Source organism: Meriones unguiculatus, chromosome 3, assembly GCF_030254825.1.
Source record: "Meriones unguiculatus strain TT.TT164.6M chromosome 3, Bangor_MerUng_6.1, whole genome shotgun sequence".
Classification (NCBI taxonomy): Eukaryota; Metazoa; Chordata; class Mammalia; order Rodentia; family Muridae; genus Meriones; species Meriones unguiculatus.
In genome coordinates, this window is record NC_083351.1 from 163697643 (window position 1) to 163725616 (window position 27974).

Sequence of the window (27974 nt, forward strand, 5' to 3'; positions counted from 1 at the left end):
CCCAATCCAAGTATTGAGCATCACCTCACCTGGGCTGCCGACATGGCTAAATGGCTCAGTGGTGAGTATATGCTGGTCTTCCAGAAGACCCTAGCCCGGCTCCCAGCACCCACCTCGGCTGCCTACTTCAACCCTAGAGGGATCTGGAGCTTCCAGCTTCTGTATACACCTGAACACAGTGCACAGCCCCACCGACCCACACATAAGGAATTATTTCACCAGAGCCTTTAATTTGCAAAACTTTATTATGTGGACAGTTGACGCAGAGATCACACAGGACCTAGTCCTGTTCTCAGCAAAGCTATGATTTTATGAAGAAGGCCAGGCATCCTGTCTTATTGTCACACTTTTGCAACTGAACATTTCTTAATACTTAAAAGATTTAACTATTATTGTCAACTACATCTAATTTACATCTTTCCCACAGTGCTTTATAGTTAAATAAAGTCTTTTAAGATTGCTATACAAAACTGACAGTGACGTCTATAATTATTTCAAACATATTGGAAGTGGATGGTATCATTTTCTTGAAAGGAACTTGGCACAGAAGGCAGCAGAGAGGTCTCTGTAAGGGGTCTCCGAGTCCGACTTGGTGGGTGGTATCCGGCAAAGCTGGCGGACTCCAGGGGAGCGCAGCAGCAGATTCTGTGAGAGGCCCATGAGGCTGGAGCACAGCCAGTAGAGAACAAGCGACTAGAGAGAGCACAGGATGGTTAGCACCTGTTCCTGGTGGTCAAGGTTTGTACAAGCAGGCAGAAAAAAAAAAGGCACTCTGAGTGAGCTACGAGATAGCAAGTGGGGTCCAGCAGGCAAGAGAGGCTGAGAGCACAAGAACGCACGCAGAATAGCAGCCGCAGGACAGAGAGCAGGTCCCAGGCAGAGCAGAAGGCACCCCCCTTTTCTGGCTCTGAGGACTTTTCTTCCACCACAGGTGCTGACAGGCTGGTTAGAAAGACAGATGGTGGGAGCCTGGGGATGTGGCCGCTTCCCATGGCAGTCTCACTAAACCTCGTTTCCTCCTTTTACTCATCAGTCTTGCACGACTCCCCAGAAACTAGTTTCTCCATGCATTTGTTTCTTCAGAGACAGAATTATCATCAATTTTCTTTTGTGATACAACCCAGCCTGGTGCTTTTGACTAAGCCCTGCTGTCTTTCTATATATACATGTGTTTCTTACACTCACATGCACTTCAGGCTTTGCTTGAGCAAACACTATGTGGCTGGTAAGCCTGGGATGAAGTGCTCCCGGTCCGAGTCCTGTTCACTATTTTTTACTTGTACTGGTTATTTCTCTTGCTTCAGTTCCCTATCTGTGAAATGGGACAGTCACTGTGCCCATCTTGTCGGCTGTTATGAGAGCATTTGCACAGAATGGTAAGGACAGTACACAGCCACAGTGAGTGTCCGCACTTGCTTACCATGAGACCTCAAGAGCAGAAGTAATAGAGCAAAGGCAGATTAGCACAGCAGTTACGAACGACAGCTCGACTGCCTGGACATGCGAGAGGCCTAAGCAGTACAAACAGCTGTTTACCTTCCCTCGGAGCTTCAGGCTCCTCTCACTGACATGGGAGACTGTTTAACAGTGCCTGCCTCACTGTACCATACCACCTCGAAAATTATGAGGCAATATGCAAAAAGCTTTAACAAGAGTGCCCACGGCTGGCAAGATGGCCCAACTGGTAAAGGTGCTTGCCACCAAAACACATGATAAGATTTTAATCCCCGGGACCCACTTGGTGGAAGGAGCAATGACTGCAGGAGGCTGCAGGAGGCTGTCCTGTGACCACCGCACATGTACCGACACATGCAAGTGCCAGTATAAAATCAGGGTGTGTTCGGCATGCGGAGATCCTTCTGCTTCACTTCCTCAGTAGCTGCGACAATGGCCATGCCCTCCTCTCACCACACCACTTTTTTTTTTTTTTTTAAAGCATCCAGGTGGAGCGTTAGGCTACCATCTACATAATTTCTCTTCTTGCTAAGAAACAAAACCCTAATTTGTAGCTGGTTTCTAAACTACCACTGTAGATACTTCCGAGGCTCTTAAGCAGCTTAGATACGAGCAAATGAAGGAGACACGTGCACATTTATGTGGTAGGACATCTAGCAGTGGACCACGCGTTTCTGAAGTGCCTTCTACCATTTCTGCAGCCAACCTGCTCACCTGGTTGGCCACTGTGGCAAAAATCAGAGGCTGTGTGTGATGGAGCAGAAAGCAGCAGCAGGCTCTGTCTTCATGGAGCTGGCACATCACCCCTACACTGGATGGGTTAATCATGGTGTGTGATACACCTTTTCAGACCTGTCCCTAACTCTGAGCCTGATGCTTGACATGACACTGCTCATTTCATCAGGGAAAGTTCTTCCATATTGCTCTGGGGTACACCATGTCTGACAGCAATACTCCCCTTTAGGAGAGCACTATGATACATATCACCGCATGCTCACGGGCACGAGGTCTACTTCAGAGATGTGGGAACTTCTTTTACACAGGTAAACGACATTCATTCAAGTACCAGCTTAATATACATGTTTACACAACAGCACATTGCTTCAGATCCCTGAGGACTGTGAGAACTTTGTGTCTGCTCATCTAACTTTCATTACTGGGAACTGAATTCCACTTAATGGCTTCATGTTGGCTCTGAGTGAAGATGAAACACACAAGACACAGCTTTTGGCAACTTCTAAAGTAGCTGTGGGAAATACGTAAGGGACTGAAGTAGTTATAACACCAGTTGTTTGTTCTATTTCTTTCAAAAGCCTACTGAGATCTCAACAGGGACAAGTGAGGCAAACCCACAGCAATGCACAAGGCCAACCAGTACTCGTGAGTACATGTAGACTCGGCAGGGCTTTCTTTGCTAAGTTCGTGGTCCAGTCTATATGGAAGTTGTTCAGTGTATTAGCTCGTCTAATTACTAGTCTAGTTACTAATACCTCACACTAGTCTACTGACTCTAGGTAACTACGAGAGTATGCAAGGTGCTCTGTCAGATCAAAGCAGAGGAAGGGAGTAACAAGTCTGAAAGGAGAGCAGGACACATGCATGATGAGTCAATCCAGGCAATGCTCAAAAGTGCTGCTTAATGGCACAGACAGTAGCTACACAGTCAAATTCAAGAGCAAGGGTCAAGTGGGTAAAAGCAGCAGGGTGCCAGGCTGTGGGAGCTGAGCATGGGCCACAAGCAGTGTGGCGCTACTCACCGAAGGTACTGTTGCGGCAATCGGGATCATCAACACCGATACAGCACGGACAAAGTTCGTAATGTACATATGAAAACGAGACATTCCAATTTTTTGTAGAGAGAAAATCTGAAGTGAAATCATGAAGAACACAGCATGATTACTAAAATTCACATTAAATCAGGTAACCTTTAAAACAAATGCTGAAGTCTAGGCTTTGCGGAACACTCCTATAATCCTACTATTTGTGATATGGATCAGCAACTCAAGGCTATCTTTGGCTTACAGATCTGTGAAGACAGTGTCTTCCGATAGGGTTTCACCATGTAGCCCTGACTGGCCTGGAACTTACTCTATAGACTAGGGTAGCCTCCATCACTGCCTTTGCTGGGATCTCAGGTGTGGACCACCACAACTCAGTAAGCGCTGATTTGTGACCAGCCTCCACCCGTACCTTCTAGGGCTGGCACCATGGTTCAATGGCAGAGCACTTGGCCTAGTGTGTGCAAGGCCATGGCCTCTGCATCCAGCCCTTACACACGACACTCTCAATGCCAATGAACACATGAATGTAACCGTCCATCCAGGGCTGGGAACCACGCTTGGGCTTCTGTGCATACGAAGCAGAGGCTGTGACTGCAAAGGGCAAGCCTGGGGTTGCTGCTGGTTTTGTGAGGCAGGCTCTCACTACATAGGGATTCTCTTGCCTCAACTTCCCAGGTGATGAGTTTAACAGACAGCTGACCCCACACCTGGTGGCCCTGCATTCCCAGAGATTCATAACCTCACACAAGTTTTAACTCTTGTGTGCAGCTTTCCCTCATTTAAAATACAATTTAATACTCACAAGATTATAGATAATTCATGTCAACTGTTCAGAGACACCCACACACAATCCTGTTAAATTACAGCTTTTTCTTAGTCATCAAATGGCATACAGAACAGACTACAGCACTGACAGTAATTCATTTTGGCCTTCTGTTTTATCAGTTCCTTCTTTCTATATTCACTGAACATAACCATGGAGCCACAATAAGTGTTCTTAAGAAAGAACATTTATAATGCACATGACATTTTTCCCCAACAAAATTCACTGATGACTTCAGACTCTATTTTTTAAAACGACTTATTTATTTATTTTATGTCTGAGTGCTCTATCTGCATGTACACCTGCATGCAGAAGAGGCATCAGATCCCAATATGGATGGTAATGAGTCACCATGTGGTTGGCAGGAATTAACTCAGGACCTCCGGAAAAGCAGACAGTGAGTCCAGGACCCACTGAGTCATCTCTCCAGGATCCTAGTTCTATTTTTTAATCTTAACAAACAAACAGACAAAAAACATGTGTATGGGTTTTTTCCCTATACATATGTGTGTAGCACATGTGTGCCTGGTGCCTGTGGAGTTCAGAAACACTATGGGTAACAGAAGAGGCAACCGAAAAATGCTGTTTTCTTCATGTATGTGTTTCTCTACTTTATCTCATCAAGATGTCACACATGGAGTTGGTACTGAAGTTAAAGCCATTGTGAGCAGCCACGTGGATGCTGGGAATTGAGCCCAGGACCTGTGCACAACAGCCAGTGCTCTTAACTACCATGCTATCTCTCCGCCCCACCTCTTCCGTCTCTAACAGGGATACACATCTCCTCGGGTGGCATGGATCTTCCTACACAGTTGAAGACCTTGAACTTCTGATTGCTCTTATAGTATATACCATGGTGCCCAGGGGATTGAGCGGTGGGATAGACCCCTGGGCTTCAGGAATGCTAGGCAAGCATCCTACCAACTCCACTACTTTCTCAGCTCCAAGGTGTTTAGAAAAAAGATAGGAGGTGTCTGCCACAAAGAAGATGAATATTAGAATTCCCAGACAGTGCCCATTTGTCATGAGGTTTGTGAAAGTTTTACTCAAAGTATGAACTCTTTAGTTCAGTGTACTGTTTGAGTGAAGCACTATGGGAATATTTTTCACGTATGTGTTTCTCTTTACCTCATCAAGAAATTGATTATCCTATTAAGAGAATGGCAATTGGTTATTTGTGGTTCCCTACGAACACATTTACATAATGGATACACACAAAAACACTATTCTGTTGTGTCCGGCCAGATTTTATTTATTTATTTATTTATTTTATTTTATTTTATTTTATTTTATTTTTTGGTTTTTTGAGACAGGGTCTCTCTGTGTAGCCCTTGGCTGTCCTGGACTTACTTTGTAGATGAGCTATGAGAGAACTGCCTGCCTCTGCTTCCCAGAGTGCTGGGATTACAAGTATGTGCCACTGTGCCTGGCTCTGGCCAGGAATATCTATCTATCTATCTATCTATCTATCTATCTATCTATCTATCTATATCTATTTTTGAGACTGGCTCTCTCCATGTATCTCTGGCTGTCCTGAAACTAGCTGTGTAGACTAGGGTTGGCCTTGAGCTTTTGGGATTTGCCTGCCTCTGCTTCCAGAGTGCTGGCATTAAAGCACAGCTGCCTTTAATTACTGTTTGTTTTGTTTGCTTGGTTCTTTGAGACGATCTTGTAATATAGTCTAGAACTGTTTTGAGTTTGTCCCGCCTCTGCTTCCTGAGTGCTCTTACTTCCATAACAAAGATTCTGGCACCCAGAGGCATAAGGACAATGGCTCATGTCAAGAGCTGATATGGCATCAGAATTCACAGTTCTGTCCACCAACAAAGCACACACATATGTGATATCAGAATAGCAGGGCAATCCCAGTGAGTTAATGCTCAGCAACCCCCAATAGAAACCACTGACCTCCACTATCAGTAAGTTGACCACACCAAGCGAGACAGGCAGAATCCAGGTGTAATCCACTGCCGTGAGATCAGGAAACCACAGTGTCCCGCCAGCAGCTAACTGCTCCTGAACAGAAACACCTGCTGAAACAGTTGATACACAAAACACGATTCCTAAGAACAGCTGACGGCATCAGAAACACAGAAGCAGGAGCGGCCCAACAATCCCAGAGTGCCTCACTCTGAACGTCTGCACTGGTTTTATTCAAGCTATTTATAGTGGCTATTTTCTGTTTTGTTTCATTCTCTTAAGTTTTTGTTTTCAACAGATTGTCTTACACTTCAGATTCTGAATTCTGTAATGTAAGGAAGAAGTAAATGGCAGTTATGAAAACTAGAATTGCTTTTTTAATGATGCAATATTAAAGAATTTGGGATGAGGATTTCCGTAATAGTTACCTTCTGAATGTGTGGCCCCTGTGCTAAGGTTCCGGAGGGCAACGGATATGAAGATCCACATTGGAAGCTGGACCCAGACCAACACCGTGGCTTTGAAAGGATGGCAGTTGTCACGGACATACAGCTCCGAAACAAGTCTCTGCATGTTCCTTAGGTAAGTGAGCCTACAGTGAAGGTGGAAAGAGGACAGGACATCGTGTCACTAGCAGGAACTTCACCCTGCAGCACGAACACAGCCGTTTGCAGTGAATGCTGAAGGGTTGAGCAGGGGTTTCATCTATCCTGAGCACTAAGGGCCAGGCCACTGAACAGACAGCACACAGCCTTTTACTGTGAGACTATAGCGTCATTCTCTAGTATCTCTAGCTAAGAAGATTTTACAGAAGATTTTACTTCATATTCTCTAACTGTGTGCAGGCTCACAAGTACATGTGCAGGGGCCATCACTGTGGGCACTGGGAATCAAACTAGGGTCCTCTGGAAGAAGACGTGAGCCGCTGAGCCATCTCCCAGCCACTGCCAGCAATACTTTAGGGGTGAAATCTTCCCAGCTGTGGTGGCACACACCCACACTCCCAGTACCTACGAGATGAAGGTGAGGGGTATTCAAAGCTTGAGGCCAGGCTCCAGCTACACAAACAGTTTAGTAAGGCAAACCTGGGCTACCTCATGAATTCCTGTCTCAAAATTAAACGAAACAAAACAGAAAGTTGGATTTCAAGAACAACAAAGTAGAAAACAATTTTAACTACAAAAGCATGTTTTACTTAACTCTGTGTTCCAGACAAACATCACTCGTCCTCTTAAAGTATCTTTCCTGTTCTATGGGTTCCTGCACGTTTAGTCTTTGACTATCAAATTGCTTCCATTTATTCAATCAACTTTTCAACAAAATTTACATTAATTCATTCACCTTTCTTTCTTTTCTTTAAAGGCAGAATTTCACTGTGTAGCCCTGACTGGCCTAGTACGAATTATATAACAAGCTGGCCTAAAATTCAGAGCTCTGCTTGCCACTGCTGCCCAAGTGCAAGGTTTAAAAGTACAAACCATCATATTAGCTCAGTCACTTCTGTTTTTTGTCTGTTTGTCTGTTTGTTTGTTGTTTTTTTGAGACATGTCCTCACAGTTCCAGGTGACCTTGAACTCAATGTAACCCAAGGATACTTTGAGCCGCTGGTCCTCCAATGTACCAGAATTACAGGCCAGCAACACCATTCTTGACTGTCCCTTCTGACTGTAAGTCTTATTTTCTAGACCACGGTCTTGAAGGATGGTTGATTATTGGTTTTATGAGGCAGAGAGAGTAGTACTAGCCCAGGCTAGCCTCCAAGTCACAAGCCTCCTACGTGTGTACCACTAACCTTGCTCAGTTCCTTACTTATCTTTAAATCTCTTTTATCACAAACATTTAGTACTTGGTAGGCCTTTAACTGGTGTACTGAATTTAGTCAATTTGTAGTGTGCTGAACTAAGATAGTACACACAGACATTCTAGGTCCTTTTATTCTTCTAATTTTTCTGTACTTTATTTCTCTACATAAACCTGCACATTCCAGGCCTTGAAAATTCTAAGTCATCCAAGGAAATGGAGCCCCAACATCAGCCTATCCATGGAAATTCGCAGGAATCACGCATCAGCACAAGATCTTTCTGGACAACCATGGCATTGGTGGAGCAGAGGCAAGGCACCAGGAATCTCACCTCACCAAGCTGTTTTACAACCCCTATCAACAGCCATTCCCCTGCTCTTCCCGCCCATGGCTGTAGCTCTCAGATTCCTGTTCATAAAGTACAAAACTTCAGGTGTTAAGTGTATCTATATTTAACAAATAAAGCTTTGTTTCATGCAATAATATACTTTCTCCTCCCCTGACTCTGAGACAGGGTCTCAGCCTATAGCCTGGATGGTCTGGAACTCAGGAGATACACCTGCCTCTGCCTCCACAGTGCTGAGGTAAATGGCTTGCCTCACTAGTGCAGCTACAATGTTTCCCTACCTATCAAGTATTCTTTGCTGTTAAGATTTATTTCACTGTTTTATGTGTATGAGTGGTTTGCTTGCATGTATTTAATTGCAGCACATGCATGCCTGATGGCCTCAAAGGTCAGAAGAAGATGTTGGATACTCTGGGACTGGAGCAACCAAGAGCTGTTAGCCATCATATGAGTACTGGGAATTGAACCTGGGTCTTTGTCCTTTAGGCTAGGCATGGCTTTAATCCCACCACTCAAAAGGCAAAGGCAGGCACATCTCTGAGTTCAAGCCTAGTCTGATCTACAAAGCGAGTTCTAGGACAGCCCAGGCTACACAGAGAAAGCCTGTCTCTCAGATTAAAACAGTAAGAACAAGTGCTCTTAACTGCTGAGCCAACTCAGCACACTGTCAAGTTTTCTTATTAACAACAAATCAGATGATAATGTTCACATCAAATCTAGCTTGCCAGGCATGGTGACACTTCATTGTACTGACAGCACCTGGAAGGCAGGAAGACTGCTAGCCCAAGGCCAGCCTGAACTGTCGAAACATTCCTCCCCCTGACACTTACCCCGCCCCCCAAACCCCCACCAGGAATGGGAGGGGAGGATATCAGAGCTGATACAGTCAGACAACATGGGACAAGACCACAAAGCAAATATATAACTAGTCCCTTGACTGTCATATGACTTAAGTCAGATCACAACGCAGCATTTAGTTTACTGCCATCTTTATCTGATCATGGCTCTCTTCTCAGTGGGTCCTCCAGAACAGAGGCCAGGTGGTAGCACACATTTGTAATCCAAGCACTTGGGAAGTAGGGTAGGAGGATTAGGAGTTCAAAGTCATTCCTAGCTCTAGTTACCTAAAGGGCACCCTGGTACACATGAAACCCTGTCACATTAAATATATAGAATAGTTTGCACCTGTATTCCCAGTACTGGGAGGCTGAGATGGGAGGCCCACTCAAGTTCTCAGGAGTTAAGATGAAGTCTGTTTTTTTTTTTGTTATATGCTTCCATTCCAATACATACACAACCATGCTATAAAGTGATTTATTAATATGCATGAGGCGATCAAGAGGATACCTAAACCTGTATTTATTATATATATATACATATATATATGTACATATATATATATATTTTTTTTTTTTTAACTATAGTTACAGACACAAAACTGCATACCTGGCAACTCTCTTGGACCAACCAAACTGATGTGCACAAACTGCAACTTCTTGATTAAGGCGCTTGGCGATGTCTTTTATTTCTGGTTGCAAGTTTTCCACCTAACTAAAAAAAAAAGTTATTTTTATGAGCACATATAGGACCTTTACTGCTAAACACTGCTATAGTTGGCACCAGCTGTCAACTTGGCACATCCAAAAGATAGGACCTCAAGTAAGAAATTTCATCCAGCAGGGAGCCATAGGGAAGAGTGGGGGGATAGAAGGACCTGGAGGGGACAAGAGCTCCATAAGAAAACCAACAGACAACATATCTGGGCCCAGGGGGCCTGCAGAATCTGCTGCACCAACTAAGGACCGTCATGAAGAGGACCCAGAACCCCTGCTCAGAGGAAACCGATAGGCAGCTCGGTCTTTTTGTGGATTCCCTGGTTAAGGGGAGCAGGGGCTGTTTCTGACATGGACTCTGTTGCCCACTCTTTGATAGCTTCCCCCGGCGGTTGGGGATGGCCTTGTCAGGCCAGAGAGGAAGAGGATGTAAGCAGTCCTAATGAGACTTGATAAGATGGTGTCGGATGGAAGGGGAGGAGGTCCCCCCCCCTTCTGAGGACCAGAGGAAGGGGATAACGGCAGAAGAGGGAGGGTGGGACAGGGAGGAGACAAGAGGGGGCTAAAATGTAAAGTGAATAAATTAAATTAAATAAAAAATAAAAGACATTTCATCCAGCTGGGCAGGGTTATGCACATCTACAATCCCTGCACTCAGGGGAGACAGAGGCAGGTGGATCTCTGTCAGTTTGAGGCCAGCCTGGTCTACAAAACAAGAAAAGGACCAGTGGATCTCTGTGAGTTTTTAGGGCAGCCTGCAAAGCAAGACCAGGACCAGAGGACCAGGACAGAGAAACTCAGTAAGAGAAACCTAGTAAGTAAGGTAAGTAAGTAAGGTAGGTAGGGAAGAAAGGAAAAAAGGAAGGAAGGAGGGAAGAAGGGAGGGAGGAAGAAAGGAAGGAATAAATACCATCCATCAAATTAAGCTATGGGCATTTTTTTAGCATTATGGAGCTGATAGAAGACCCCAGGCCACTGTGGGCCACCAGCCCTAGACATGTGAGTCTGAGCTATATAAAGAGTTAGCTGAAGCTGGGCGTGGTAGTGCATGCCTTTAGTGCTAGGAGGCAGAGACAGGCTCATCTCTGAGTTTGAGGTCTGCCTGGTCTGAGTTCAGGATAGCCAGGGCTACACAGAGAAACCCTGTCTCGAAAACAACAAAATGTTAGTTGAACAAGCCAGGAAACTGTTCCTCTGTGGTTTCTGCTCCAGGTGCTGCCCTGTTGTGCTTCCATGCAGGACTATATAACCTGTAAACCATGCAACCCCTTTCCTCTCCCACCCTGTATTTGATCAGGGCACTCAAACTCATAGTTATCACATATTTAAATTCCAGCTTATACACCTACCTGTATCTGCGCAGCCAAACTGTTTTACATAAACTGCAACTTCTTGGTCAACGGGTGCTTGGTGACATTTTCTATTTCTGGCTCTACATAACCTCTGAAATCCTGATTCCCAGGATGTAGGAAAGGAACAGCTACTTCCCTGAATTTTGAGGACTAAATAAAAACTACATGCAATTTACTGTTCCATCCTTAGATTTCCCAGTATAGAGAAAACAGCACTCCACTTGTTAATACCGCGAACTGACTTATTTCTGACTCCCATGATGTTGCCGCTTCCCTTTCCTCTGTTAGTACTTTAACTCGTGTTGATTTAACCTCACCACACTAAGTAGCCATCGAAAGGTAATGCTATACCGATTCCACAGAAAAGGAGGCCCCAAAAGGCCACGTCAAAGTCGCAACTCATCAGATACAGTCATAGGTGGTAGGACCACAGTGAGAATCCGAGTCGTCAAATTGTCAGCTTAGTGATAGCCTTTCTAATAATAAGGAGCTGTAAGAATAGTTAGGGACAAATAATGCAGCAGACACCTGCTGATAAAAACGTTTATGTCCCTAATGCTAAGGGTCTTCTTCTGTAGACTGGTCTCCACCAAAAGCTTCGGAGGCTCTTGTATTACTAATAAAGACCCGGTAGGTCCGATGTGCTGGAAGGTACTTGTCACGAAGTGTCATTTAACACATGTAATGCTAATTAAACTATTTTAGCAAAGACTCAGACCCGATGGTTAACCCTAGCGGGCAGGCAGCACGGGGAGCGACGCCCCTCACCTTAGCCAGGATGTAGTGCTGATAGGCGGCCAGCGGCAGCGTGACAGCACCGCGCAGGGCAACGGTGCTGAGCATGATGCTGCCCCACCAGGGGAGGCCCGTGGCCTCATGAGCGCCCAGCAGCACTTCCTCCGCCGCGCGCACCGGCGCCGACGAGGCCAGGGCCTCGTACCAGCCGCCGGGAGAGGCCGCCGACACTGACGCGGCCGCCCATACCGGAAGAGCCGGGAGCCGCGCGCTGCTCCAGCCCGGGGGCGAGCCCAGGGCCCGGGGCCGCAGGGTGGGAAGGGACCGGAGACCCCAGGCACCCGAGCGGCACAGCATTGCGACACCAGGACAGCAGCGGCTTAGCAAGGGCGCGCAGGGGCTCGGGGGCATGCGCAGACCCGCGACCAGGTCCGGCCGTCGCAGCCAATGCGGCGCAGCCTAGCGTCGCGCCAGTGATGACGTGAAGCGCCGCCTTTCCCACGCGACACCGGGCAGCTTGCGGAACGCTCGGGACTGCTTCCCTTGGTGGGGCGGAGCGTGGAGCACTCGGAACCGGAACTGCAGGGTTGGGCGGGGCGAGCGAACTGCCTTGCTGTTGAGTTTCAGTTTCCACCGAATTGTCCCTTGTGGACTTCCTGTGACCCGGCTGCTTCCGCCGTGGACGCGCTTAGAGTCTGACTCGAGCAACTGCTGAAGAAACACCTACTTTGGGAGTAATGGGTGTTTTCGGTTCGCGCAGCGTTAGTCTGTCCACGTTTCTACCAGATATAAAGGACGTAAAATGCTCTTATCTGTGCGGGTTACCATTCGGTATTACTTTTAAACATGAGAATGCAGAATGCCGGGCGTGGTGGCACAAGCCCCCGCCAGCACTCAGGAGGCAGAGGCAGGGATAGCTCCTGTGTGCTAGAGGCCTGCCTGGTCTGCTATGAGCCCCAGGCCAGCGAGGACTGACCACCTGATGAGTCTCTGAAAACGGTCACCATCGTGGTCATAATAAAAAGCGGGAAATAGAGTTCTTTACTCCTTTTCATTTTAAAAAGTGAATTACGATTAGCAGCACAACTTTGCCTCAACACTGGCTTCCGGAATGGAATGCACGGGGTCTACACGGACTGCCTGTTTTTCTGTTTTGTGTTCCCTCTACAGCGACTAACTGGGATGAGTTTTCTTACGGATGCACCCGCCCCTAGAGAATGCCAAAGCTAATTTTGAGTGTTTAGAAACCTGTCCAGTGTTTGGTAAAGCCAAACTGTAGATATTATCCCCTACTTTACTGCACACCTACCAAAGGAATCAGATAACTTATTTCCTGGAACTTGGATCTCCTCTCCTGCCTTCAAAACCAACCATAATCTATGTAAGAAAACTTAAATGGCCTGACAGTGGTGGCAAACGCCTTTAATCCCAACACTCGGGAAGCAGAGGCAGGAGGATCTCTCTGAGTTCGAGACTGGCCTCGTCTACAAAGCCAGTCCAGGACAGTCAGAACTCCATTACACAGAAAAACCCTGTCTCCAAAAACCAACCAAACAAAACAGGTAACATCCAGTTGACCCTTCCAAAGTGGCCTTATGTCAGAGAAGTTATGTAAAAATGACACAACTCACTCAAGGCCCAACCTACCATGAGGGTCAAGCATTAATCCTCAACACAGGGAAAATAAGCAAATCCGCATCTATTTATATTAAACCTAAACAACCCTTACTCTGTGTAAATTAGCATGTTAGATTTATTTTTTGCAAACCCTAAACCAAAACTTTCAAGCAGTTATTAGAATCTTTAAAACTTTTAACTCTAGCTCTTTACCTGACATCTTCTGACATCTGTGAGCACCCACATTCACATGCCAAATTATAGATATAAATCAAAAACTGCCAAGCAGTGATGGCACATGGCTATAACCCCAGCACTGGGGCACTGGTGAGCAATCTCGAAGTTTGATGCTATGCAGCCTGCTCTACAAAGTAAGTTCCAGGACAGCCATGGCTACACAGAGAAAACCCTGTTTCAAAAAACAAAAAAACCTGATATAATGTAAACTATACTTTATGGTAACTGCATGAGCATACTTTTTACGTTTTTATTATTAATCTGCATGACTTGTCTAGCTCATGGAGTCAGTCCTCTCCATCCACTTTTACTCAGGTCACATGTGTGCTGCAATACTTTCTGCACTGAGGATCTGGCAGATCCGAACTTTGCCTTTAAAGCTTTTTGAACTCACATGAACCATGTGCAAAGTGGAAGGGGCAAACTCACGTGGGATCACGGGGACAGCTTGAAGGAGCTGTTCTTTGCATCGACAGATTGGATGAAGACTGTTAGACACAGCTTTAACCCCCCCCACACACACACACAACCCCCAGATGAGTTTCAGTGTAGCACAGGCTATCGGGAACTTAACATATAACCCAAGCTGACTTTGTACTCTGAGCAATCCTCATACACTAGTAAGTACCAGAGACAAAAGCAGGAGGATCAGAATTCAAGGACAAGTTTCATCAGAGATGCCTCTCAAAAAGAGTTAAAAATGAGTGGCCACAGCTTGTAATAAGCCCCTGAAAACTCCCTGAGACAAAGCATGTTTGCAATTATTAAAAGACTTTAGCATTTCATGTGCATTCTACATGTATGTACCGCACCACCTGCCCATCTGTGCCCTCAAAGGTCAGAAGAGGGCATCAGATTCCCTGGAACTAGACTTAGAAAATCAAGTCAGTGTCTTCTGCAAGAGAACAAAAACCCTGACCCAATTCTTAATCCAGTCAGAATCTGGCAAATGCTAGGGAAGTGTCTGCAAATCTTGAATTTCAATGCAATAGTAGTGTTATCACTAATGTGTATGACATCATTGTGAAATGTTATGTTATAAATGCACATTATAGTATAAAATGACATGTATTTGAACAAGCAAATTTAATCACATCAATCCCAGCAAGGCAAATTAACTCTTGTGAAACACATTAAAATACTTATATAAAAAAATTCAGTATTTGTAATCAACTTATTCAATTTTACTATGTATCAGACAACTAATTTTATTTTTCTCAACTTCTGAGTTCCTTGAAGAGATACATCCAGGGGACTGGAGAGATGGCTTAGAGGTTTATTTTCCAGTACCCACATCAGACAACTCACAACAACCTGGGAACTCTAGGAAGACCCTCTTCTGGCCTCAGAAACCTACACAATAAATCAATCTCAACAACCTCTACTCCCACACAAAGTAATTTTCCCCCCTAAGAAACCACGAGGTATGTTTTGAGGATACCTACTGAGTTCCAGCCTAGTCTGTAGATGGCAAGATTTTGTCTTAGAAAGGGGGATGGAGGCAGGTTTATAATGGCACAAATCCATGCCAGCACACAAGAAGCAAGGGCTGGAGACTGCTATAAGTGGGAGATCACCCTAGGGCTACAGAGCAAGCTCAAGGACTCCGTAAGAAAACTGACAGTCCAATGGTTCTAATCCTTTTTCTAACTTATGATGGTGTGAAAGAAAGTAGTACCAGTTCAGTAGAAATCCAGTGCTCAGTAGGCAGAGGCAAGATCTAGTGTTCAAGGCCAACCTCAGCTACAAAGCTTAAGTGCTGGGATTGTGAGCATCAGAGGCATGTCCCCAACACCTCCAATTTATTCAGTACCAGGGTTAACCAGCTCAACACATTCTAGACAAACATTTTACCAATCACTCAACCTAAGACACTACTCAAAATGCCATTACAGATGTTGTCATTTAGAGTGCTTATTTTCCAACTAAGATTTCTAAAATGTTTGGGGGGTAAAACATATATATATATGATCGGGTTTTTTTTGTTGTTGTTGTTGGTGGTGGTAGTTTTTTTTTGAGACTAAGTTTCTCTGTGTAGCTCTAGCTGTACTGGAACTCACTCTGTAGACCAGGCTGGCCTCGTACTCACACAGAGATCCGTCTGTCTCCTTGAATGCTGGAATCAAAGGCATGTACCACCATGTCTGGAAGTGAATTATTTAAACATAACCCCTTCGAGTCGATTTAGGCATATTTTTCTTTTGGGGAGGAGGAGCAGAGGTGGAGACAGGGTATTGCTTTGTAACCCTCTCTGGCCTGGAACTAGTCCAGGCTGGCCTCAAAATAGAGATCCACCTGCCTCTATCTCCCAGCACTGGTGCTGGGATCAAAGGCATCACACCAAAGGTTCTGTGTAGTCCAGGCTATCAAAGAACTCACTCACTCACTCTGTAGACCAGACTGACCTTGAACTCAAGAGATCCACCTGCCTCTGCCTCCAGGGTGTTGGTATTCAATGTGTGCACCACCACAACCAGCTGCTAAGTCACTTAAAAAGGCACACTATGTAGTTTGTAGAGATAATCACATACTTCAAAAAGAAAAAAAAAAAACCTACATGGTCTCAAAAACTATTCTTTTTATTGTTTAAATAAAAATTTTCTACGTTACATCTGAAGTATAAAAATGTATTTGAGTAATGTTCCTAGTACACACTTCCAGGACTCTTAGAACCGCCTAGCGCTGTCCTTTATAAATAAACCTGACCTCTAAGTGTAGAGATTAAAGAGCTCTAATCTATTTCCTTTTTCTTGTTAAAATCAAGAAAAGGTCAAGTTTTCCATCCCTGCTGCCTGTGGGGAACACAACCACTCACATTCGGCAGCACAGGCTGAGAAGTGTCTGTTCTCCAATGGGATCATTTTATGCAGAAAGTAACGAGTTATCTCAGGAAAGAATTGTGGGAGAGAAAAAGACAGAACCATGACAAAACTCAATATAAAATGTTAACATCACACACTTTTCTTGCTGTTGGTTTCTTTGTGTAAAGCGCTAGAGTTTTTGTTTTTAACTCATGGCTAAATTTGCAGGCTATTTTCCTCCTAATTCGGGTATATCAATCTTAGTTGGAAAACCTAATGTATACACTTATGATCCAAACAGCTGGGTAGGTTTGAGAAAATGCCCTATACTCCTCACTCAGGTCACTAGAGGCAGGAAACCATCACATATAGTTTGACAACCCATGAATATTATTATCAACTCTAGGCAGTGTATCTAAGCTTTAATTCATGTTTGTGACATTCATACCTAATTAAAAACCAAAGTGTCAGTATTTCAACCATGTGAGTTACTTTTCCATAGGAGACAGGGCAGGACACATATTCTTCTTGTATACATTATTGTTTATTGTTTCAAGTGGATGGAATATATAATTCCCACTGAGTAGTTTAGTGTGGCCCTGAATCACATATAAACAGGTTAAATGGAGACTTTAATTTATAATCCGTGTATTCATGTATTGACCATAAATCGTCTTAAAAACAATCCCAAACACTCCTTTTTGACTTGGCCCAAGTTAGCTGTTCATCCTTTTCATTGCTACCAACAAGTGCAGAGAGCAAGGAGCCTTTCAACCTAAGACAGATGCTTGAAAAGGGAAAACTGTATGTTGACTCTTGCTGACCAGGAAGCCAATGTTAAGAATCAATATTATCCAATATAAAATATGCTGAAATCTTTAAAAATAAACAGTATATGCTGACTGAGAACTGTGGTGGCTTTTAAGTTACTCAAAAGTCTCAAGTTTTCTGGTTAGAAGAAACCACTGGTGCCAATGAAGATGCTCCACGTCTGTGTAGCAGCCACGACAGTAAAAAGCTTTACAGGATGTTTTTCACTATTTGAGCAAGAGAATCTTACTAGTAATAGTGGCAGAGATAGAGTCCAAACTGAAGAGATAGTGTGGATTAGTTCGAAAAATGTGACAAATTTAATAAAGACATGGAAAAATCAGAAATTTCTTCTATATGCCTTGCTACAAACAAACCCAAAAGGGAGCAAGATGGGTGTTTTAGAAGCTAACACAGGGAAACATCCACTGATAATGCCCATCATTTTACTTTATGCTTAAATTATACAAGTAGAAAAGTTATGATGCTTATTAATGGTTTAATGTATGAAGGAAACATCCAGATTTCTGAATATGAAGGTACATATCTCACATTAATTTAATTCTACATAAAGTAGAGCCTCTATACTGACATACTGAAATTTACTTTCTGCTTAGCCTTTTCTGTTATGTAAACAATTGTACATTTATTTGCCATTCTAAAACTTCAGGATCAAGTTTACATAATTTTGCTAAATTTCCGTGTTTGCTCAGAAGCAGTTTACAGTACTAAAACCAACCAGCCAAAGAACAGCTTCAACAGAAAGTTATGTCCAAAGGAGAAATGGGAAAGAAAGAAGAAAAAAATGGTAAGAAAAAATGCTAACTAAGGTAAAAACGGATGATGATGGAGAATGGGCAGTCACAAATGTTCACAGAAAATAGGTCAGTTAGTAAGTTCTTCTGCAAAAAGCCTACACACTTCAGTCAAGCACATCAGTAGAATGATTTGGGAGCATAAAAATGTTTCTCGGCCACTTGTGATTTCCTCTGAATGAAAGGAATCTGCAGGCTAACAGGCTTATCCTCATCAGCCAAGCTGGTTCATGTGCACACTGTTCATGTGAGGTGCCCAGGGTCCGGTCCACACCTACGAATACAGAGCATGCGTTTCACCAAATAGAAGTTAAACAGATACTTAAAGTTCAGGTAAATACTCTTAAAAACACCAAAGTACCTATGGACTACAACTTAATTTCATTACATCTTCAAAGCACAGCCAAGATTACAGACACACTTAATCTCCACATTCAAGGAAAAGGGAGTTCAAGGTCATCCTCATCTTACAGTGAGTACCAAGGACAGCCTAGGCTACTTGCGACCTTGTGTCAAAGAACTGAGAGGGGGAGAAAAGACTGGGGACTGGAGAGATGGCTCAATGGCTAAGAGCACAGGATGCAGAGGACTTGGCTTTGATTCCCAGGGCCTACATGGAAGCTTTTTAACTATCTCTAATTCTAGTTCCAAGATCCTCTTCTGGGCTCCAAAAGCACAAAGCATGCACGTGAGATAAGACATACATGCAGGCAAAACAACCATACAGACAAAGTTTAAAAAAAAAATAAGTCACTTAACAGATTGCAACATACTAGGAAATAACAGAGGAAACAGTAATGCCATGTCCCAGACCAGGGACTGAGTCTAGGGCCTTGAGGATGCTAAGTATATGCTCTGTCACTAAACATCACCCAAACCTCTTTCCCTTGCTTCTCTTTTCTCTTTTTGAAACTCTTACAAGAGGTGATGTTCAAGCAATTTTAAAACCATTTGACGACATAGAGACTGCTTTGAAAGGACAGTTATTCAGAGATACCAGACATACACCAAAATAACTTAAGGGTGAGTCAAGTATGGTCACTTATACCCATGATCCCAGTTCCAGGGATGCTGAAGCAATTGTACATTACGTCACCCTGGGCTATCTTCTAGACCAGGCACAGGAAGATGCAGTCCTCTCATACTAAGTGAATAATCATTTCTCTAAGTTTTCTGTTATGTATAGTTTTGTCATGATACTATTAAAACAGACTGAATAGCTCTTTACACAGTAGCAAACTGTTATGTTAGTATAAAATTATTTTATATGAAGATCACTTTGCAACATAATATTTTTTGTTTGTTTTTGAAACAGGGTCTTACCATGAAGCCCTAGATGGCCTGGAATTCTCTATGTAAACCAGGCTAACCCCGAACTCACAAAGATCTACCTGCTGAGTGCTCGGGCTATAAGTGTGCACTACTACGTCAGGCTATATAAAATAAGTTCTATATGTATCATCTGTTACAGAATAATCTACAAAATACCTTTCTATAATAAATTTTAAAAAGTCAGTACCAAGGTTTCTGATGCAATTCATCTATAGTAAATTTCCTCTCCTCATTGTGTTCCATTGCAACCATGATTTACCTACATTCTGTTTGTTTGTATTTAGTAAACATGTGACTATTGCTGAATAATCAGCCTTACCGTTTGAGGACCATTGTTTTCTGTGGAGCTTGAAACCATCTTTATCAGTGAATTCCAAGAAGGGTCTGCAGCATGAGGGCCATTAAATATGGGTCCTCCAGCACCATCAGGGATAGGTGCTACTGGAGGTATCATTGCATTCCCATACACAGAAAAAGGCATACCCTTAAAGAAATGGGGTGAGGAAACAGATTAATATCCAAGACATCATTAGCCTTTTTTTTCCCCCTCCCACCTCTTATAAACAACCTTGCAAGGACTACTTGGAGAGAACTTGTCACAGAAAATAAAAAGAGGCAATTGTGAGGTGAAGGCAGCCCGGTTTAAAGAGTAAACCAGGTTTAAAGTCCAACCAAGGATACATATACACTCTGTCACAAAAGCGAAAGGAAACAAAAGCAAACAAACTTAAGAGTCAAATACCCTAAAATTGACTTTAAAGTCTCAATTGACTTTATAAATGTGTTAAGTTATTCACAGAGCCTAGAAATTATTCTCCGATATGAGCTCATGTAGCAGAGTATAGCTGGACATGGTGGGCCAGGCCTTTCATCCCAGTACCTAGGAGGCAGAAGCAGATAAATCTATGTGATTTCGAAGCCAGTGTGGTCCTCACAGAGTTCCAGACTAGCTAGCGCTACACGTTGAGACCCTGTTTACAAACAAAAACAAACAAACAAAAACAAACAAGCACAGGGTATAAAGAATACTATATTGAAAATATTTTTCAAAAAGCATTCCACTAAAGGCAGACACAGTAGCTCACGTCTATAATCGCAACACCAGCATGTTGGAGGTGGAATCAGAAGCTGAAGGTCATCCCTAGCTATAAAAAGATTTCTAAATGAGCTGGAGAGGTGGCTCAGCAGTTACAGTGTTGCTGCTCTTACAGAATACCCGAGTTCAATTCTTAGCTCCTATCTGTGATAGCTCCTGAGTTCTTCTAATTTCAAGGGATCCGACAAGGCCCTCCTTGGCCTCAGTGGACACCCGCATTCACAAGCACATGCAGACCCACACGTTCACATAAATAAAAATAAAAAGCTAAAACCAAGAAACAATAAACAACACATCCCAATCAGAACAAACAAACAAAAGACTCCTAAAACAAGAGTCCCTAAATGACTAGGATAATCTTCCTATGTTTAACCTAACATTTCTGTCTCAGTCAAACTGACCTGTCATGCCCAAGCAGGGCTTCAGAGATGCTTATGCACTTGGAAATAGAAGATGACCAGAAATAAGAAAAAACATTCTGTAATAATGAAAATGCTTATTTAAATTACCCCAACTTTAGGAAAGTCCATGTATCCTGCAGGAACATGCTGATGGAATGTACCAGAAGGAGTTACAATTCCTGTACTATCTCGCTCCATTGCTTGATGCTGTGAAAACACTCCTGGGTCAGACATTGGCCTGTGAATCATGGGATTTCCCATCCCAGGGTTACACCAGTCCACTTTGTCTGAGAGAAAAGAAAGTCAGAAACAAAAGTTGATAACATTCAAAAAAAATTATAGCAAATATTCTACAATTTCTATTTTAACTTATACCAAACTGCATTCTTTCAAACTAATCTACTTTTGTATGTTTATATAGCGGTATTTCCACAGTGCTTCGTGAACATAAATTGTGTCATAAAACATAACATAAAATCAAATATAGTTGGAAATGTGTGGATTTGCTTTTCTGACCTTAAGTCTGTGAGAAGGACTATAAGACAATTAAGAAACTATGGATGTCTTTTGATTTTAGACACTGACATATCATAGATATTCACAGTATTCCTGACCTTGTTACCTTAGAAATGAATATCACATAATCTCATTCTTCCTAACTGAAGTACGGGGGGAGGGGGGAGAAGGATAAGAAGTAAATGTATCCTAAAAATGTTCCTAAATTATGTTTGAGGAAATTAGATGACAAATAGTTCGGACAGAGAACTTTAAAGTTGTCATGAATATCACTAATTCATGCAAAGATAAAATAAAAAACAAAAAAAAAAAAAAAAACTATGCTAAGTATTCTGACAGTGCAACTGGAATACATCAGTTATTTGTGAAAGGGCACTCTTGAAAAGCTTGACCATGAATAGTAGCATTGATGGAAAGTGAAGGATTCACATGAGAAATCCCTTAAATAAATATTCACTCAAATAGCAACAACAGCAGCAACAACGCCGATAGCAGCAGAACACTGGGGGGGGAGGGGGGCTAAAAGAAAGCCAAAAGAACTCAAAGGAAATAATGTTTTAATATGGCACAGCGAAAATACTAGTAGGCCCTTGGCTGATTCATCAGTCTCTGTAGGTCCCCCTGAGCCGAAGGAGAGGACCTAGATTCCCTGCTCAGATATAGCCCATGGGCAGCTTAGTCTCCATGTGGGTTCTCTAGTAATGAGAGCAGGGGCTGTCTCTGACATGGAATCAGTGGCCAGCTTTTTGATCATCTCTCCCTGGCAAGGTGGCTTAACTAGGTCACAGAGAAAGAAGATGCAGACAGTCCTGATGAGACTGGATAGGCTAGGATAAGACAGTAGGGGAGGAGGACCTCCCATATCAGTGGACTAGGGGAGGGCCATAGAGGGTGAAGAGAGAGGGAGGGTGGGACGGGGAGGAGATGAGGGAGGGAGCTACAGCTGGGATACAAAATGAATAAATTGTAATAAATAATAATAAGAAAAAAATGCCCATGGGGGAAGAGGGCAGTAGGCTTGCAAAAGACAAGATGGCAAACACCTGTAATCAAAGTACTGGGAGGTGAAGGCAAAAGGATGAGGTACATCCTCATCCTCAGCTACATAGTGAAGTTTGCTGCCAGCCTAGTATACAGGAAAACTTTCTCAAAAAAAACAAAATCTCTCTGCGCATTACATTATCTTCGGAGATGAGTAAGTGGAGTGGGAAAAACTATGTGAAACCAGAACTAAAATAAACTGACTAGGCTAACTGAAGAGACAGACACAGAGATTCTTTAAAGAAATAATGAGGGCTAGAGAGATGGCTCAGCAGTAAAGCACAATGCCTGCTCTTCCAGAGGACCTAGGTTCAAATTCCAGCACTAAAATGGCAACGCAAAACTGGCTCTATCCCTAGTTTCAGGCACCAGGCATACAGGTGCTGAAAAAAGACATGAATGAAAAACCATTCACATAAAAGTAAATAAAAATATCTAAAAAAAATTAAACAGTAATGATTGTGAAATCAATTAAAATAGTATAGCTAAATGAATACATTTCCAGTAACATGACAGCATATCATACCTTGATTGCCACCAATCCCTTCAAAGGACCAGATGCCACTATGTCCTACTGATGTAGACAAATTACTCCCAATAACAGATGGAGCTGAAGTTCCAGTTTGCCTGATACGTGCAGAACGTTCAGTCCCAATAGGGACTGGAACTTTCCGGTCCTGAGACACATTGCTGGGCTTTTCAGACCCTAAAGGTACTGATGATGGGGCAGGAGACGGTGCACGAACTCCAGAGGATACCGACTGTGTGGGAGACTCTGGAAAAGATGTTTTGAAATAGAATATAGGCACTCTGTAGAATATTTCATTTTGTAAAATCAGATATTAAATTCTGAGGACAGCTAAAATATACATTTTCTGAGGAAAGCTGAGATATAAGTATAATACTTTTAATTACATTTTGATTTCTATACAAAGATACTAGTTTTCACATACATACATACATCATTATACTTTATTTTTACTCCCCTCACTCCCATTACTTTTTCTTCCTCTTCTCCCTCACTCCCAGCCTCTTTTTTTTTTCCTTTGAAATAATTTTCTCTTCTGCTTTAAGAATAATGCTTAAGCTGGGTGTGGTGGCACATGCCTATATTCCCAGCACTAGGGGAGGTACAGGCAGATGGATCTCTCTGAGGGCGGCCTGGTCTACTAGGCAAGTCCAGCCAAGGCTACACAGAGAAACCCAGTCTCGGGTACTTTGAATGACTCTCCACAGCCTCAAATATTTGAATTATTAGTCCCCAATTGGTACAATATTTGGAAAAGGTTAGAAGTACTATCTTGTTGGATAAAGTGTGTCATTAGGAATGTGCTCTGAGGTTTCAAAGGCCCAACCACATGCTTTTAATCCCAGCACTCTGAAGAGAGTATCTCTGTTCCAGTCAAGCTTGGTCTACATAGTGTTTCAGAGAAGCCAGGGCTTTGTTAGTTCTTCATCTCTTTGCCCTTGAGACTAATTGAAAAGTTTGCAACCAATTTCACTGGCAGAAGATTTCAAGATTTCAAGCCTAATACTGACTTTGTCCGGTTATTAGGAATCCTTTAAGCAGCTCTAGAAAGAAAAGGAGCACGCTGGGCCAAAAGAAATGCAAAATGTACAGCTTGAAGAAAGAAAAGACAACCAGGGCATTTAATGTAAGACCAAGGCTTCTGCTGAAAAGATTAGGAGAGATTTTAAGGAGAAAGGAATGAAGGGAGTGGTATCCTCAGGGCAAGACTCTACTCAGCTAAGCTTCCAAAACTGGAAAAAAAAAAAAAAAAAAAAAAAAAACTGGAAGTGAAGCTATGCAGCACGGGCAGGCAAAAAGATGAAAATGTTAACTCTAGGAGGGAGTCCAGGTTCTACAGTGGGCAAGCAGTGGAACTTGGCAGCATAGGCACACGGGTCTGGATTTAACCTTACTAAGGATATAGGAGTAAAGGTTTGGACTCTTCCTTCATGGTTAAGGAAAACCATAAAATCAGGTGCCTAGACAGGGAGTGTAACCTGCTCAAAAAGAAACTTGCAGCAGTCAGCAAGGCTGGGAGGGCAGAGCCTTCTAAGGTCTTTGACAACACACCATAGTTACAGAATTTCTCTTGTCACTGTATGCTGGAGATACGTAATTTTTTTAATTTATTTTATAAGGGGCCACAATTAAGAGATTGCCTTGAGTCTCAGAAGAGATCTTGGACTTTTCAGTCTTGAGACTGAAATACTATGGGAAATTTTGAAGTTATAATAAGTACATTTCGTATTATGATATGGCCACAAGTTCCCGGGGCCAGGGAGAGAAATGTAGTTGAGTAAGAATGGCTCTCCTAGACTCATGCTTGAGTATCTGTCCCCGCTTGGTAAAACTGAGAAGGACTAGGAAGTGTGGCCCTGTTGAAGAGCTATGACATTGGTGGTGGGCAGAGTTTAAAATCCCAATCCATTCCCATTTAGTGCAAGCACCCCTCATCTCTCATGCGAACAGATGAGATGTGAGCTTTTGACTCCCACTCCAGGGTTGTATTTGGCAACCTGCTGCCATGCGCCTCCATGGTGGTCATCAACTCAAACCTCTGGAACTATAGGTCCCCATTAGCTCTTTCTTTTATAAGTTGCCTTCATAGTAACAGAAAAGTAACTAGGACAGTTGTTATGATGCAAAAGCAAAGGAATCCATGTATCTAATAAATCTGTGAGTTCTAACATGGCATGGAAAAATCAGTTCACAGAAAGACACTAGGTTGCTACAAAACTTTATATACGCTGACAAAAATACTAATTGGAGGCAGTTCCTCATCATCTTTGTTTTGTTGTATCCTGTTGGTATTCATAGCACACAGTCTTGACAATGGCCATCTAATCTTATTAAGATAATGGGGGTGGTTGTGCACTGGAGAGTTGCCTTACAACCAAATGCAATGGGTTTGGTTTGGTTTTTTGATGGTCTTCAACTGACTCTCCCTGTGACTCAGCCTTGAAAGCTTAGGATCAAAGGTACACATAACTACACCTAACACAATCCGTGATCCTTAACATTGTTAATTTGAGCATTTCCATTAGAAACTAGAAGCAGGGTGGTAGTGCTGGTGCTCCTGTTGGTGAAAGCAGTGGGCGGCAGGTGCCTCCAATCCCAGAACAAATTAACCTGGTCCATGGACTGAGTTCCAGTACGGCCAGGGGTAAACAGAAAAGCCTTATCTCAAAAACAATAACAAAAAGAAAACAAACATACAAAAAAGCCAGCCAGTGGTGGCAAAGGACTTGGGAGGCGGAGGCAGGCAGATCTGAGTCTGAGGCCAGCCTGCTTTCCTACAGAGTGAGTTCCAGGACAGCCAGAGCTACACAGAGAACCCCTGTCTTGAAAAAAAAAAAAAAAAAAAAATACAAAAAAAAAAATACAAAAAGCTGAAATAAAGTACATAATTTAAACAAGGTAAGCAGTGTGGTGGTGCCTGTAAATCCAGTGACTCAAGAAGCTAACATAGAATTAAGTAAAAGGGCTGGAGAGATGGCTCAGTGGTTAGAACACTGGCTGCTCTTCATGAGGGCCTGGGGCCAATTCTAAACATACACGTGTAGCTCAAAACTACCTGTGACCCCAAATGACCTGATACTCTGCCTGGTGCACATGCATACATGTAAGACAAACACCACACACATAAAATAAAAACTAAGGACAAAATGATTTGTTTTTAAGTTAAGTGAAAAGGGAACTGTGATTACAGATTGATGGCAGAGTCTGGCCTCTAACTCACAGAGATTTGCCTGCCTCTGCCTCTGGGAACACTGGGATTACAGGTGTGTGCCACTATGCCCAGCTGTAAAAGCACTTCTTAAAGATTTTGGTGTGTAGAAATGTTTTGCCTTCATATATGTATGTGTACCATATGTATGCCTGGTGCGCATGAGAGTCAGAGAGGGTTGAGAGGCCCTGAAATGAGTGCTGGGAATCAAAGGTGGGTCCTCTAGGAGCAGCAACTGCTCTTAACTACTAAGCCATATTTCTCCAGTCCCAATAGTTTAAAACCTACAAATTTTATAGATTCTACAGGTAAGACTTTCAGATTTATAGACTTTACAGATTTTATAGATAGACTGTCAAGAGTTATAAATTATATTCTTCTCAGAATAAAATTATGGTGAAGTTAAAAATCCCAAACTTGGAGTAGCATATGCCTGTAATTCCGGACTGTGGGAACTGTGAGCAGAAAGGTCAGATTCAAGGTCATCCTTTACCACATACTGAATGTGTGTATAGGAGAGACTGTCTCAAGCAAAATACCAAACAAACAGACTACACTTGCAGAGCTCTAACCACTTTGCTTTTGAAGAAACGTTTTCTTTTGGAATACAGAGCACTTACCATTTGATGCTGATGAACATGGAGTCAACAAACTAAGTGGGGAAAAATGCTGTCTGTTAAAGTTAGCAGCAGCAGGTGCTCCTCCAAGAGGGGCTCCTCCAAGAGGTGCTCCAGGCCCGTACATCTGACCTCCCGAAAGACTTGAGGCAAAATTTCCCAAATGTGTAGAAGAAGGTGTTACAGAACCATAGGGTGAGTCCATGTTGACAATACCTGCAATAGACAAGACCACCATTACCTACAGAAACTATCCCAGAAGGCAGCACTGGGAAGAGCACACAAATTTATATGAAAGCACTTTACTTTTTATTTTTAAAGTAAACAAATTCTATTTTATTTTATTTATTTATTTACTTATTTACTTATTTATTTTGGTTTGTCAAAATAGGGTTTCTCTGTGTAGAACCTTGAACTCAGAGATCCATCTGCCTCTGCCTTCCTAGTGCTGGTATTAAAGGTGTGTGCCACCATGGCCAGCTAGAAGGAAAGTCTTAATTGGGTGTGGTGGCAATACCTTTAACACCAGTATTTGAGGATAAGAGTCAAGAGGGCCAGAATACCATCATCCAATAAATTAATACATTCAATAACTCTATAAAATTTAAAGTAAGTTCAAGGCCAATAAATTGAAGGCCAGATTGGCTTTAACAGATACTCTCTCAAACACAGGGATGTGCACACATGTAGACTCTCACGTGGTCATATGCACTGTAATCCCACTGCTCATTAGGTTGAGAATGGCCACATGGTAAGTTTGAAGGCAGGCTAGGCTGTAAGGAAAGACCTTTCTCAAAACCACTCCCTCAGCCAGAGGTGGTGCTACATGCCTTTAGCCCCAGCACCAGGAAAGCAAAGGGAGTCAGATCTCTGAGTTCAAGGCTAATGTAGTCTACAAAACGAGTCCAGGACAGCAACGGCTACGGAGAAACCATCTTGGAAAAAAAAAACAAAAAACAACAAAACAAAACAAAAATGCCTCATTAAAAGATATGAACAAATGAATACAGAAGTAGCAGTTACTCTGCACTTTGTTCTTAAAATTTAAAAAAAAAATCTGCTTTTAAAAAAGTGTGGGCGGGGAGGCTAGAGATGGCTCAGCAGTTAAGAGCACTTGTTATTCTTGCAGAGGACCTGGGACTGGATCCCAGCACGCACATGGTGAGTTACAATTATCTAGGGAATCCA

At 42.9% G+C, this 27974-nt stretch overlaps 2 protein-coding genes across 9 annotated transcripts in view; both read right to left on the bottom strand.

The window, feature by feature from the left end:
- Positions 1–226: 226 nt before the first annotated feature.
- LOC110566849 (cytochrome c oxidase assembly protein COX18, mitochondrial) lies at positions 227–12242 on the bottom strand. 2 transcript variants are annotated; one of them, XM_021664746.2, is made up of 6 exons: positions 11800–12242; positions 9573–9673; positions 6408–6571; positions 5968–6089; positions 3213–3320; positions 227–693 (listed from the first exon to the last, which is right to left on the bottom strand). In XM_021664746.2, the coding sequence occupies exons 1-6, from the start codon at positions 12175–12177 to the stop codon at positions 520–522; spliced, it is 1047 nt and encodes a 348-aa protein (XP_021520421.1). In that variant the 5' UTR covers positions 12178–12242; the 3' UTR covers positions 227–519. The 2 variants fall into 2 exon arrangements, with proteins under 2 accessions (XP_021520421.1, XP_021520420.1); XM_021664745.2 differs by having other exon boundaries at positions 5968–6092.
- A 4701-nt stretch (positions 12243–16943) lies between these two features.
- Positions 16944–27974, bottom strand: part of Ankrd17 (ankyrin repeat domain 17) — a 131885-nt gene continuing 120854 nt past the window's right edge. For all 7 annotated transcript variants that reach the window (XM_060380920.1, XM_060380919.1, XM_060380916.1 and 4 more), the window contains 5 exons: positions 26790–27002; positions 22959–23207; positions 20984–21162; positions 19698–19862; positions 16944–18320 (listed from right to left, as the gene is read on the bottom strand). In XM_060380920.1, coding sequence (XP_060236903.1) covers positions 18261–18320; positions 19698–19862; positions 20984–21162; positions 22959–23207; positions 26790–27002 — 866 coding nt within the window. In that variant the 3' untranslated portion in view covers positions 16944–18260. The remainder of the gene's footprint in view (positions 18321–19697; positions 19863–20983; positions 21163–22958; positions 23208–26789; positions 27003–27974) is intronic.

Bases quoted from the DNA above. Each gene is read 5' to 3' on its own strand.
- LOC110566849 (XM_021664745.2), bottom strand. From the start codon at position 12,177: ATGCCCCCGAGCCCCTGCGCGCCCTTGCTAAGCCGCTGCTGTCCTGGT. The intron at 9,674-11,799 runs GTGAGGGGCGTC...TTTTTTAGTTAG, and splicing joins AGCACTACATCCTGGCTAAG to GTGGAAAACTTGCAACCAGA. The intron at 6,572-9,572 runs GTATGCAGTTTT...CCTTCACTGTAG, and splicing joins TGGTCCAAGAGAGTTGCCAG to GCTCACTTACCTAAGGAACA.